This window comes from Protomyctophum parallelum (genome assembly GCF_964188405.1).
Source record: "Protomyctophum parallelum genome assembly, chromosome: 6".
In the NCBI taxonomy this organism is placed as follows: Eukaryota; Metazoa; Chordata; class Actinopteri; order Myctophiformes; family Myctophidae; genus Protomyctophum; species Protomyctophum parallelum.
Window position 1 is genome coordinate 34,794,848 of NC_139701.1, and position 15,201 is coordinate 34,810,048.

Below are 15,201 nucleotides of genomic sequence, written 5' to 3' on the forward strand. Positions count from 1 at the left end.
TTGATGCCATTGTTGCCTGTGCTGGGCTGTTTATGTCATAATTGTGCCCTGATTTACTGGTCTGCGCCAACACTTCAGATAACATAAAACGTTGGTTTACTTTTCATCAAACATCAAGACGAGAAAAAGACTGATGCATTCCGAGTGTCTGCTCTGCACACTTTCTGCAAAAATAAATAAAAAATACTTAGATTTAGAAAACGGGAGACAAATTTGAAATGAAGGCCTACAATACACGGCAACTCAATGCTCCATGGCAGCTCTCACCTGCTGCAGTATGAGAGCCTCCCTCTCATTCGTCTACAATTGTCTACCTGTCTCTATTCTATTCTCTCTGTTTATTATCTCCCTCTGTCTCTGCGATTCCATCCTTTTCTGTTGCTGTAACCAATCACCTTCACCTCTCTCTCTCTCTCTGATTGTCTCTCTGTGTGATTTCACCCCCCCCCCCCCCCCCCCATCGCTCTCTGATTGTGACTGAAAGAAACCCACCTCCATCACCCCCGCGAGGTTCTGCCACTTAGAGCATGTCTGTGCATATAAAATGCTAAAAACTCACAAATGCAAGTGAAGATAAAATGTGATTGTGCAGGTGAGATAAAAATCCCCTAAGGGCTTATAAAAAACCAACCTACCACCTCTCCCTCTCTGCCGTCTCTTCTGTTATTGTCTCTATTTTGCATCTCTCTCTCTCTCTCTCTCTCTCTCTCTCTGTGCTCTGACGTCACTCACTTTACCTCTGCGTTTTCAACCCAGCTTTTGCAGCTTCCGTTTCTCAAATCCGCCATTACTCACTCCCTCCGTCTAAAAAGTCTATTTCTCTTCAGAAGCGCTAATATAGTAACCGTCCCCGACATAGTAAATTATCCCAGAACGTCTGCGTTCTGTTCAATCACTGGCCGCGGATGCAGCCTATATTGCACAGCGCTGCAGAAACAGGAACTGGACGCCTGTGTGTCCTTCTTCCGATTGGCTACGGCCGATCACGTTACACGCGAGTCGAGGCGGTAGGGTTACAGGTGCATGATGGGTGCACCGAAAGCGCATTAACCTCTAGTTTTATACATTTGAAAACTGGGACATTCTGCATAATGAGTACTTTTCTACTTTATTCCTAATGTTGTTTAACACAATCGCGGGACCTCATTTTTCTCTTCATGTTACTTGCATGTTAGACCTAGATACGGATCCGATGTGAACGCTTATTTGTCCTTTTTCTGCTCAAAATGAGACAAACTAGGAGGTTTAGGACCTTATAAAACATGAAAACAAGCTAAGCTAATGCTGATGCTACCGCTGGGCGATGCTGCTCCTCCATGCCCAACAACAACAGCTGTATGGGGGATATACGTCCTGGTTAGTCAAAAGGAAGCTTAGAGAAGGTTCCTTGTGAAAGTCAGGTAACTGGGCACTTTCATGGGAGCCAAATCTCGCACCGGAAGTTCCATGAATACATGGCAGTGAATGGAGCCGGCTGGATCCGCTCAAAACAAACATTATTTATGAACAATTGAGACCTGTACAGTATTTTTACTTTATTGAAAATAGCCAATCTACGTGGTGTCACGGTGTGAGCTTGTAGATCGCTTATTTTCAAAAAGCCGTAGCCCTAGTCGCTTCTTTTAGCTTGCTTATTATTTATCTTGCAAAAAACTTGCAACACTGGCTCTCACCGCCTATTTACCCATCCACCCCTTCTCCTGCTCATTCCTTCCATCCAGCCATCCCTCCGTCTCTGTCGCGTTGGTGGCACTAGATTGTTTTTAATGAGCTGTGAGATGTGGAGCAGAGATCAGAGTGGGAGCGAATGACACAGCCTGTCATCCAACTCCCATCTCTCATACATTATTCACATACCCCCATTTTATCTCTGGAACTAGGGCTTTTATTTTGAAGTGACACACACACACACACACACAGCATGGCGCGCTTTTATTTTGACAAAATGTATATCCCTGTCTCCTACTGTGGACGTAAATTCAAGGTCAAGGCACTGAATATGCTCAAAGCAGTGAGGACTCACAGAAATCCAATGCTTTCTTGATCGCAACTTGACTTGTGTGATCATGACATGAGAACAGAGACGGGTCGAGATCTGGCCTTTGGTCTGACTTGAGGCGAACTGAATTGTCATTTAAATAATAACAAAAGGAGAGATGGAAGAGGACACGGCACATGAATTGAGCCAGCACTTCCAAGCTTCAGCACTTCCAAGCTGCAGTCATTTTCAACCCAGTGACATCAGAGAGAACAATTGGCCCAGCAGACACAATCTTCTTTTTCACTATATCGTTCGTCACTGTCGGGTGGAAACCCAAAAGTGTTACTTTTCAGGATTCAAATTCAAAAATAGCAAAAGTGTTAGATCGACAAGCTCAAAGCGTGTTTCGAGCTTGCGGATCTGCTACAGTTGATGCTTTTGCAGTATGATCAAGTGGGGCGTTAATTTACGAAAAAAACACGAAAAGTGAAAATAACAGATCATAGGTTTTCAGCAACAATATATCACTCCATATCCCTGACTACATCACTCTAATCAGGGCATCGTACAATGAGTGTGTAACACAGACAGGCTTGTGCTCGGTGTCTTGTTTAAGGATAGATTTAGGGCGAGACTAATTGGGCAATAAGATGTAGAGAAGTAGTTGGGGAAATAAATAAAGTGGTGCTCTCCTTTCAGCTGCTATCAAAGTGCCTTTGAACAAGGCGCTGAACTCCCTGTTCCTCCAGGGAGGTGTCTGTCCAGTGTTGACCAGACTGTGGTCAACTGGCCAGCTCCCACATGACAACGTGTATATTTGTATCACTCTCCCTGCCCTGGAAAACCTCTCTTCTAGCTGTTGCTGTAAATAACAATCTGTCCTCTTGTAGCATGGCAAAAAATATGTATTGATTTGGAGCCGTGTAATGGGTGTGTAATGCAGCTTTGGTACACAATTGTTGTTGTTTATCGCAATGGGTCGAAGCCCATTTCAGGGTTGCAAGTAAATGTAAACATTTGCTACAAAATGTTTTATTGTCATTTCAAAAGATTTCCAAAAATATACATGTATATCATCATCATCATCATCATCATCATCATACTATAATCATCATCATCATCATCATCATACTATAATTCAGTCAATGTCTGTCTGTTTAAATGTCTGTCAGAAACACCACCGTATCTCCTCACCGCCTGCACCAATCGCTCCTACTTTTCACACAGGCATTGACCATAATAATATGGAGGTCTTAACGAAGCCCTTTTTCCAATTTAACAAATTATAAATGAATAATGAATTTATTAGTGAATTAGAAATGCGAAAATGCACCCAGGGCCCAGTACCCCCTGCGGCCACAAGGGGGGGGGGGGGGCAATATCTCACAACGGGTAAGGGCTAGTATTGATAATATAAAGAAAATAAAGAAAAGAAGAAAAAAATCTAAAACGAGTTGTGGGCTTGTAGATATAATAAGGATCATCCATCCATCCATCTTCAACCGCTTATCCGTAGTTGGGTCGCGGGGGCAACAGCTCCACCAGAGAGCTCCAGACTTCCCTCTCCTGGGCAACATTAGTGACTTCCTCCTGGGGGATCCCGAGACGTTCCAAGGCCTGTGAGTCGATGTGTTTCCTCCAACTGCGCCTTGTTCTGCCCCGGGGTCTCCTCCCAGTGGGACGTGCATCGATGACCTCCCTAGGGAGACGCCCGAGAGGCATCCTAACCAGATGCACGAACCAACTAAGCTGGCTCCTTTCCAGACGAAGAAGCAGCGACTCTACTCCGAATCTCTCTCGCGTGACTGAACTTCTCACCCTATCTCTAAGGGAGGTGCCAGCCAGCCGTTGAAGAAAACTGAATGTAATAATACATCTGGGTCCCACTGAGACATATATAATGCATTTGGGAAGCCCTATACACTAGTTTATGCATTGTGCCTTCTCAGGGGAGTTCGGGGAGGTGTACAAGGGTCGCCTGAAGATGGTGGGGAAGAAGGAGCTGCCCGTGGCCATCAAGACCCTGAAGGTGGGCTACTCCGAGAGGCAGAGGCGGGACTTCCTGTCCGAGGCGTCCATCATGGGCCAGTTTGACCAGCCCAACATCATCAGGCTGGAGGGCGTGGTCACCAAGAGCCGGCCCACAATGATCATCACCGAGTTCATGGAGAACGGTGCGCTGGACTCATTCCTCAGGGTGAGTCACACACACACACACACACACACACACACACACACACACACACACACACACACACACCTATATATTTTATATTGACACAATAGATGGATGGATAGAAAGAGAAATACAAGCATGATCTCTTGTCTCTTTAAATGTCTGTCTGTCTGTCTGTCTGTCTGTCTGTCTGTCTGTCTGTCTGTCTGTCTGTCTGTCTGTCTGTCTGTCTGTCTGTCTGTCTGTCCGTCCGTCCATCTCTTTGATCCTGCCCTCCTTTCTCTTTAACTGTCGGGAGACAGAAAAAGCAACACTTTGATGTTCATGTCTCACAGTATGACCCCTTTTGACTCAGAAATCCTCTGCCAACACACACACACACACACACACACACACACACTAGGATCGATCCCAGCGCTGTTCCTTTCCTTGTGTGACCATCCTGCATGCTCAAGACCCAGAGGATCAATGTGTGTGTGTGTGTGTGTGTGTGTGTGTGTGTGTGTGTGTGTGTGTGTGTGTGTGTGTGTGTGTGTGTGTGCGTGCACACTTGTTTGTTTGTGAGTACCTAGAAGAGAGCTTTGCCTGCCGAGGATTAGTCCATAGAAGCATCAAAGGCATGGTTGGATCTGCAAATTGCACATACACAACAACAAACGCACACACACACAGCTCTACAAAGAGGCACGAATAAAAATGCACACACACACACACACACACACACACGCACACGCACACGCACACGCACACTCACACACAATACAATGTGGCTGTGTCAGTAGTGACATTGAGGGTATTTATAGGAGCGTGTCTAGTGCAGAAGTCTCACAGTAGAACAGTAAAATGGCAAATGTTTTGGCAAAGAGAATACAGGCCTTTAGTGACTCACATTTAGTAGTCCGGCAGCGTGGAGTGGGAAAATCGTTTTTTATGGGGCTAAAATAAGTTTATATGTGACCATAGTTTAACCTACTGTATATAAGGAAAACATTTCAAAATTTGTGATGTGTCAAATTGGCGGTTTCATGATTTTGAATCCATTGCAAACATTCTTCGTTTTGCACGAAAAACACTCCTTGTGCTAAAAACGGCCATATAATTAATAGCCGTCAACACAAATGTGTTGAGGCAAAAGTAGCTATGGGAGAATTTACCCCAAGGAGTGTTTTCCATGCAAAACCAATGCTTGGAATGTCTTAAAAATCCTAACAGTTGTCTGAAAAGCTTTATTAATTTTTATTTATTTTTGACAACATTTTTCATGCCAAGGATCCCCAAAATGATATGTACTGCCCATCTCAAAAGATTTTGTTCAAGTTGAAAATGTTGTATTCTCCTCTAGTGATTAAGCATGAAAAATGTCAATCAAACTAATCCTGTGTCTCATATCTTTTTACAGCAAAATGACGGACAGTTCCCTGTCATCCAGCTGGTTGGGATGCTGAGGGGTATTGCATCTGGCATGAGGTATACAACACAACACAACATGCACACACACACACACCATTACACTGTGATACAACACTCTATAACTTGGCAGTTTGGACTCTCAGGGTGACATTAAGGACTTCAAATAATATTACTAATCATATTACAGTTTTATGAGCTGGGGGCGTGTTGTATGTCATATTGCAATTTTGGGCATGTTAAGAAGCGCTTTCGACACCCCGTGGATTGCGCAAAACGGCCTTGAATTAGTCATGGGTGTGTTTAAGGCATGTTTGAGACGTACCCAATCAACATGTCTGTACTATTCTCTTTACCAGTCAGCTGATGTCACATACGGAATGCGCACTTTGGGGATCGTGGTATTACATTTCTTCAGGCTGGCACCATAGAAGACATGACATGACTTTGTCACATTTGGGTTAATTATTCCTATTGCACTGCATGCTGTCACCTTTATGCCTCAAAATAATTTGTTTCTATTGAAAAACACCAGTAAAATAACGTTTATTATATTTTATTTCATTCAAGTCATGATGAAGGAATGAGTTGAATGCTGCTGCTTAATGCTGTGCCTGTGGCCCCGATGGTATATGGTCTTCGCTCGTAGCATTTTATTGAAGAAGACTTGAATCGGGTGTGATACAGCATATGAAAGCAAACTTACCAAGGATTATGGAGATGTTTTTATTTATTTTTAAGGTTGAGAAATGAAAGAATTATGGCCGTTTCTAATCTCAACATTTTACAAAAAAAAGACGCAATGCAATGCACAACGCATGTCTCATAGAAACAAGTAAATAGGTCTATAAAAATAAGCGCATATAACAGGGGTCTGCAACCTATTTTAAATGAAGTGCCATGTTTTTATTTTCTAGATAGTGAGTCTGCCATATCCAGATTAATTTTAATGACACCACATTAAAATAAAAAAACATATTTTGATTGTCCACAAATATAAAGTTCTTCCTTCTTTTTAAATATGTTCTTGCACATTGTTATAATGATCATTATATATATCCCCCTGCAGTCAGAGTTCATAGTTTTAATGAATGAATGTGATGCATTGTGAGCTGGTATAGATCTGCTATTTTCAAAAGTAATCTTGGAAATTTTTTATTTAATTTTTGGATTAGCCTACCTTAGTTGGGCAAATGCATTCATCTGGGGATCCTTGACATGGGAATGTGCTGTGTGAGGATCACTGGTTTAAACAACATTAGGAGAAAAGCCCAAATAACCACTTTAGAAACAAGAAAAGCAACCACAAAATAGTACAACTACCAATATTTACAAGCAACTTTACAAATAAGCCGCTTATAATAAACAGACATGGCAACACTCTAGCAGCCTCCCAGAGCCGCTCAAGTGTAAAATCAAACAGTGCTTGTTGCGTTTATGAGGTGGTCAGACCCACGTCTAATCGTTATGCGCTGAGTGTTTTTAGGTCAAGGGGCTTAATAGCAAATTGCGCAAAGCGAAAATAATTAACATATGGACACACCCACAATGCTAAAATATTCAGGAACGCCGTATGCCATATGTGTGTGCGTTCAACACGGGCCGAGTGCGTTCAACACGGGCCGATATGCCTTTCATAATACCATTGTGCGCAGAGCGAGGGCAATTTCTGTATTACCCCATTGTAAAACGGATCTTCAAAATGGCACCCTCATTCTCACATACACGCTTGCACACACACAGACGAGTGTGTGTGTGTGTGTGTGTGTGTGTGTGTGTGTGTGTGTGTGTGTGTGTGTGTGTCTCACACACTCTCATACACACTCACACTCAATACGGCTGGGGTTTCCTTGCAGGTACCTGGCAGAGATGAGCTATGTGCATCGAGACCTGGCAGCTAGAAACATCCTGGTCAACAGTAACCTGGTGTGCAAGGTGTCTGACTTTGGCTTATCACGCTATCTGGAGGAGGACAACTCTGACCCCACCTACACCAGCTCACTGGTACGTACACACACACACACACACACACACACACACACACACACACTCTGACCCCACCTACACCAGCTCACTGGTACGTACACACACACACACACACACACACACACACACACACACACAGGCCCGAATGTGGCTGTGTCAGTAGTGTCATTGAGGGTATTTATAGGATTGGGAATTAATTTATGATAAAACATAAAAAAACATGAAATACGGAGATAGACCTGCAGTAGATTTCTCCCCAACAGCGATGATATTTACCATATGACAAGACAGTGTAAGTGTAACCTGTCTTCTCTCTCTCTGTTCTCTCTCAAACTGCACTTTAATGTTATGCCAATTTTGCCTCATGGTTAGAACAATGTGACCAGCTTGTATGATACAGTGAAAATAAACAGTCTCTGTAGCCTGATTATGGCTCTGTCCATCTCTCTCTCTCTCTCTCTCTCTCTCTCTCTCTCTCTCTCTCTCAGGGAGGTAAGATCCCAGTGAGGTGGACCGCTCCGGAGGCTATAGCCTACAGGAAGTTCACTTCAGCCTCAGATGTGTGGAGTTATGGCATCGTCACCTGGGAGGTGATGTCATACGGAGAGAGGCCTTACTGGGACATGAGCAATCAGGATGTACGTCACCGCACGCTTTGTGTGTGTGTGTGTGTGTGTGTGTGTGTGTGTGTGTACGCTCGCACATGCGTGCGTGCATGTGTGTCTGAGTGTGCGTGTTTCCTCTGTTGTCAGTCACAGCATGGTTTCCACATGGTTTCAGAACAGCCTTGATGTTTAAACCACTTCAACCCTAAACTTGGTTGACTGCAGACCCTCAGGGCTCAATACTAGGGTTTTCTCTACACTTTAAATATCTTCTCTGAAAATAGCTCATCAGGCCTGGGCCGGCTTAGCGGTCCGGGCACCTATAGGCTGGTAATCCAGCCTTTGCTGCGTGTCTTTCCCCCATCTCTCTCCCCGTTTCCTGTCAACATATCAATAAAGGCAAAAATCCTCAGAACTATCTTAAAAAAAATCTAAATAGCTCATTTACAAGCTCACAGCGCGATGCGCTGAGTTTGTATGTTTGTCGTACAAACTGTATTTACCCCCGCAGCTGACGGGGACTGCCCATAACTCCGACTACATGGCTTCACGTGCGGTCAGGGATAGGGTTAGTAATGCACGAGTCGGACCAATGGAATAATAAGCCATTGGACTAATGACACGGCACCGCAGCTGACGCTGCACCCCCCTGGTATCAGTGCCGTCGCTACCTATACGCGCAATATGCACTGCACGTAGGGCAACATGCCATGGGGGCAACAAAAAGTGCCAAGCCGACCCTCAAAATAACAATTGTCTCCACTGCTCCGCCGCGTAATAACAAGCGTCCATGCAAACAGCAAAAATAGCCGATCTGCATGAGGAAACACGGTGCTCTCGTTGGGAGGGGGGGCAGCACAAATATCCTACGAGTAGGGCAACCAAATGGTCAGCTACGTCCCTGCCTGGTATAGGTAAACAGTGTCTCTAGTGTGATTATTGTGTTTCAACATCACACTCCCTTAACCCGCCCAAAATGGGTTAAAATAGGACCATATAAAGAAATGGAAATGTGAGTACTTTGTCCGCCATTTATTAAAATTAGGATGTGCAACATTTTTGGAATTGTTTTAATTCCTATTTTTTTTATGTATACTGGATTTGGGTTTAGCACTCCACTGAAAACCATTGATGATGCGCAACCTCCTTTTCTCATTTATCACACTCCCTTAGTGTTTTCATGTGTTACTCATTCCACATTTATTTTCGTCACTTAACACCAACTGCAATTAGCCAGGCCTTGACATCTTTTGAGACCAATCTGGTCCCCCAGTAATCAGACTGATACGTGTGGATGCTGCATCTGGCAAATCCCCAAGTGAAACAAAAACAAGAAAATCCCTCCCCCACTTTTATTTTTTTCAGCTTAGTATTTAATTCAGTTGAAGCTGGATTGAAGCCTTAAATCATTTTCTTTTTGATTACATTTTCATTCCTAACTGAGAAAATTACAATTATGCACTGATTAAAGTAATTGCTTCGTTTGTAAAAGCTTTGACGCTATGGGGGAGGGCGAATGTTCAGGAAATCAGTTCCCAAATGCCAAATGCATTGGCTAACCGTTAGCCAATACATTTGGCATTTGTGAAAGGAAAGACAAAGCAGATGCACACACACACACTCCCTCTCTTCGGGTGTGTAGTGTTAGTCTGACGTATAGGCCGACATTACTATCCCTAGCTCTAACCCTAACTGCACGTGGAAGCCAGTAAGCCACGGTTGAGTCTTAACCGGCTACGTATGTCGGACTACGGGACGTCAGACTAAAGGCTCATACATAGTCTGGATTTTCGGTGGTTAGGTGACCACCGAACTACAATATGACGTCACGAGCCGCGGTGAAGAGCAAACCACCGCCACCGCTCCAGCCCTTCTCTTTGTTTTTACTCACCACCGCTCAACGTTTTCAGCTCCGGTGGTCAGCTCACCAGCGTGCCCCCAGCTCTCTCCGTCCCCAACTCCCCACCTCTCTCCTTCCCAAACTCCCCACCTCTCTCCTTCCCCACCTCCCCACCTCTCTCCTTCCCCACCTCCCCACCTCTCTCCTTCCCCAACTCCCCACCTCTCTCCTTCCCCACCTCCCCACCTCCCCACCTCTCTCCTTCCCCACCTCCCCACCTCTCTCCTTCCCCAACTCCCCACCTCTCTCCTTCCCCACCTCCCCACCTCTCTCCTTCCCCACCTCTCTCCTTCCCAAACTCCCCACCTCTCTCCGTCCCCAACTCCCCACCTCTCTCCTTCCCCACCTCCCCACCTCTCTCTGTCCCCAACTCCCCACCTCTCTCCGTCCGCAACTCCCCCACCTCTCTCCGTCCCCAACTCCCCACCTCTCTCCTTCCCCACCTCCCCACCTCTCTCTGTCCCCAACTCCCCACCTCTCTCCGTCCGCAACTCCCCCACCTCTCTCCGTCCCCAACTCCCCACCTCTCTCCTTCCCCACCTCCCCACCTCTCTCCTTCCCCACCTCCCCACCTCTCTCCTTCCCCAACTCCCCACCTCTCTCCTTCCCCACCTCCCCACCTCCCCACCTCTCTCCTTCCCCACCTCCCCACCTCTCTCCTTCCCCAACTCCCCACCTCTCTCCTTCCCCACCTCCCCACCTCTCTCCTTCCCCACCTCTCTCCTTCCCAAACTCCCCACCTCTCTCCGTCCCCAACTCCCCACCTCTCTCCTTCCCCACCTCCCCACCTCTCTCTGTCCCCAACTCCCCACCTCTCTCTGTCCCCAACTCCCCACCTCTCTCCGTCCCCAACTCCCCACCTCTCTCTGTCCCCAACTCCCCACCTCTCTCCGTCCCCAACTCCCCACCTCTCTCTGTCCCCAACTCCCCACCTCTCTCTGTCCCCAACTCCCCACCTCTCTCCGTCCGCAACTCCCCCACCTCTCTCCGTCCCCAACTCCCCACCTCTCTCCTTTCCCACTCCCCACCTCTCTCCTTTCCCACTCCCCACCTCTCTCGGTCCCCAACTCCCCACCTCTCTCGGTCCCCAACTCCCCACCTCTCTCCTTCCCAAACTCCCCACCTCTCTCCTTCCCCACCTCCCCACCTCTCTCCGTCCCCAACTCCCCAGCTCTCTCCTTCCCCACCTCCCCACCTCTCTCCTTCCCAAACTCCCCACCTCGGATCCTCTCTAAATGTGGCAGGAGACAAAGAGCTCGTATAAGGATGGGCAAGCTTTCATAAAAAAATTAAAAACAACATTTATTTTCCAAACATTTTCAGAACAAAACACATTGCGTTGTGTGAGGCTGTTATTGTTGAAATGTGGCATACTGTAAGTGATTCATTCATAGTGCATTTGTATACGTTTTAATCCCAGATGAGACAAAAAAAGTCTCAAGCTGAAAAAGAACTTTTGTGCACCTGTTTCATAAGATGGTGCAGAAGGTGCATATAATGATGGAGGAAAGTGTGTGTGGAGGCTGCCTTCCGCAGCATGGGTCTGCTGTAGCATTAACTATGCATGAACCCATCCACACATAATCTAGTACACGCACACAGACGCACACACGCACACAGTATACACACACGCACAGCCATGCCAGGCACACACGAGAATACATGCTACAGTACATGCAAGCGTACACATGCTTTCATGGAACAAAGACCAGTCTATTGTCAGAGGAATCACTACAGGTGCTGTGGTCGACATAAATTAACCATGAAAGAGACGTGTGATGTCGCACCACACAAGCTGCCGAGGCTACGTATGTCTTGATTGACAAGCGGTGTTTAGAGAGAAATTATGCGGCACAAAGCCAGAAAAGTGTGTGGGGGGTCAACCAGAGTTCACACGGCGAGGAGACGAATCCACCTAGCACAGCACTTTGTGGACGTGCCACTCTCTGCCAGCTTACTGTTAGCTAAAGCTTTATAGGTATGCTGACGGGGGCACTAAAATGAAAAAATGTACTTGAGATGTTGGGAAGAAAATGTTTAGAATGCGTATTTTTGATGGTGTTATGGCTTTGTTCGAATATGAGAGGGAGAGAGAGAGAGAGAGAGAGAGAGACACACACAGAGAAAGAGATCGGGAGAGAGAGAGATGAAGAGTAAGAGATAGAGAGGGAATGCTGTGAGATGCAATATTGTCACCAAAGAAACCTTGACACTAGGTTTAAAACCGGTTTCAGACCGTAGTTATGGGAAACGGCAAAAGGCTTATATACATACTGTTCTAGGATTCTGTTCTATTCTGAAATGTCAATCGTTTGTGGCACAAGCAATGAGTCAATTAACCTGCAGGCTTTCCAGGGTTATCTCTGTTTACCTTGTGAATGGCAAAGTAAATCGTCGCTGTCAGGCACAAACCTCTCCATATTTCTACCCCCGTAAATTAATTACCTACTATTTGGCCACCATACTACATTTTCTCTCTAAAGTTGCAAAAATAGCCAATCTGCAAGCTCATACCACGCCAATTAAATCAAGTAAAATTGAAAGTGGTTATGTGTTCAATTACGTATTAATATTGAACCAATGAAACGTATTAACAAGAGCTTGTGACTAAATAAAAACTAAATTGGATCCATTGGAATACAGGTTCCTGTTTCCATTTGAGTTTGAGAGTGTTCAGCTGCATTGATGTAGACCTAATGAATGCACAAAGCCAAATGCAAATGAAACACTCAGCGCAGCTCAGTGATGAATAAAATTATACCCACCGTGTCTTCGCAAAGTGAAATTCTAAGGTAAATCATTTCAATTATGCTATTTGAAAAAGTGTTTGGAAAAGTGTTTCAAAACAAGATGGTAGGCGGCCGTTACAAATCTTTATTCATCTTTTCTCTGTTTAAATTGTGACCCTAACTTTTTACTCAAAATGATACACAGCTGGTAATCCAGTCTGGCAGTGTCTCGCAGGTTCGACTCCCGATACCGACGGCCTTTACCGCATGTCTTCCACAAAAAAGAAAAAAAGATACACAGCAAAATTGTCAATGCTAATTTGTAACTACGGCAGCGTCAGTGTACAAGTGTAGTCAACACAGAGGATTTTACTGTGCAGTTCTGTTGAAATCTCACGTCACCTCATTGTTACAACTCTGTAGCCTCATTCTTCTCTCCCTCTCTCCCTCTCTCTCTCTCTCTCTCTCTCTCTCCCTCTCTCCCTCTCTCCCTCTCTCCCTCTCTCCCTCTCTCTCTCTCTCTCTGCCTCAGGTAATAAATGCCATAGAACAGGACTTCCGGCTTCCAGCTCCAATGGACTGTCCACTAGTGCTACACCAGCTCATGCTAGACTGCTGGCAGAAGGACAGGAACACCAGGCCAAAGTTCCACGACATCGTCAGCATGCTAGACAAGATGATGCGAAACCCTGCATCTCTCAAAGCAGGCCTCAACAACATGTCTGATGGGTGAGTACAGAGAGAGAGAGAGAGAGATCACCAACACCGATCACCAAAGTTATACATGAGCACAATTCACATGCAAATATTCACAGACATGTCTGTGGCTTGCTCACCTCTGTTAGTGACAACTCTCCCCCCCCCCCCCCCCCCCCCCCCCACCCACACACACACACACTGTACAGTCCTACCAACAACCATCCCTTGTTGGACCGTGGAGCTCCAGACCTAAGCAGGGTGAGTTCAGTGGAAGACTGGCTGGCCGCGCTGAAGATGACCCAGTACCGTGACTCCTTCCTGGGCTTAGGGTTCACCTCTCTGCCCCTCATCAGTGAACTCACTGCCGAGTAGGTCCACCTGTCTGTCTGTCTGTCTGTCTATGCATCATCCTATAACCTATAACACAGTATCTATTGGTCTATTGGTGTATTTGTGTTTGTCCCTGTGCTTATGTCTTAAACTTAGGGATGCACGATGTATCGGCCACAAAACGGTATTGGCCAATATTTGCTGTTATCGCCATCGGTCGATATCGGTATCGGCAAATAAAACTGACATTAACCGATGGCAGTAGCTGATATTTATCTGTTGTTGATAAGCATACAGTACATCAGCATTGGCTATCGGCTGAAATGTTCATTATCGGTTGCATCCCTACTTAAAATCTAATCATTTTTTTAAGTGGCTTTTGTATTTTTCTGAATTCGGTATTGAATCCGATCAAAGCGGCCTCTCTTTCGCACATGGGTAGGGTATCCACTAGAAGAATGCCATATTGTATCGACCCCAAAAGCATGTCTCATCTGCATTTTCTTGCATGTTTCACCAGGGACCTTCAGAGGATCGGAGTGTCCCTGGCCGGACACCAGAAGAAAATCCTGACCAGCGTCCAGTCAATGCAAAACCATATTGATGACCAGTCTCCCACTGACTCAGTGTAACTAACCACAGCAGCATCTGTCAGTACATGATGTGATGAAGAGGACGTGAAAACGTGAAAAGTCTTACCAAGTCCCCTGTCTCTGTTAAACCACATCAGAGGGCTCCTTCTCAGTTCAGTTTAACCCTCCTACAGAGGCATACTCACCTCAAACCGCCGACCGCAGATTTATTTGACCAATGTCTGATTTATACTCGGATACTCATCGTATCGTGCACTGAAAAGAGCTGATCCACAACTCAAAACACGCCACTGCACAGGCATCGCAGCTTGTAGATCTGCAATTATTTGTGTGTGACAACGGAGCACACTTAGTCAGTTACGGGGAGGTCTCAAATTAACCCAAATGAATTACTCTAAAACTAATTTTTGCATCGCGAGGGATGCTCGATGGCTGCTGAAGAATGGTGGCAGACTGAATGACATGGACCGAAACCAAAAATACACTCAAGTTCTATCCCTGTCTTTTAGGCTAAATATACAGATCAGTTTTGGTAATGGCTGTGGCACGTTGCAGACACTACAGGGAAGCAATTATTGACTAAATACAACACAACAGTGGAGGAGAACTTTCTTCAGAACAGTTCTTTAGCAAAGGACAAAAGAGGGACAAAAGAGTGACGGTGAGCCAATTGTTTACAAGAAGAATGCTGGGCTTCTGTTCTGTCTGTCATCACTCTTACCACCGTGACCATGTTGGATTCATGGATGACTAGTTTTAATGAAAGCAGCCGTCGATACTGCTTCAATGAAGAGT

General features: G+C 45.6%; 1 protein-coding gene across 1 annotated transcript in view; it reads left to right on the forward strand.

Annotated features, from left to right (window-relative positions):
- The window catches only part of LOC310859943 (ephrin type-B receptor 1-like), a gene marked incomplete at both ends in the record, with an annotated part of 66,619 nt that extends 52,174 nt beyond the window's left edge, over nt 1-14,445 (forward strand). The window contains 7 exons of the mRNA XM_083766710.1: nt 3,931-4,178; nt 5,557-5,624; nt 7,421-7,568; nt 8,039-8,188; nt 13,317-13,513; nt 13,690-13,851; nt 14,334-14,445. Of these exons, the coding sequence (XP_083622836.1) occupies nt 3,931-4,178; nt 5,557-5,624; nt 7,421-7,568; nt 8,039-8,188; nt 13,317-13,513; nt 13,690-13,851; nt 14,334-14,445 (1,085 nt within the window). The remainder of the gene's footprint in view (nt 1-3,930; nt 4,179-5,556; nt 5,625-7,420; nt 7,569-8,038; nt 8,189-13,316; nt 13,514-13,689; nt 13,852-14,333) is intronic.
- Nucleotides 14,446-15,201: the final 756 nt, after the last annotated feature.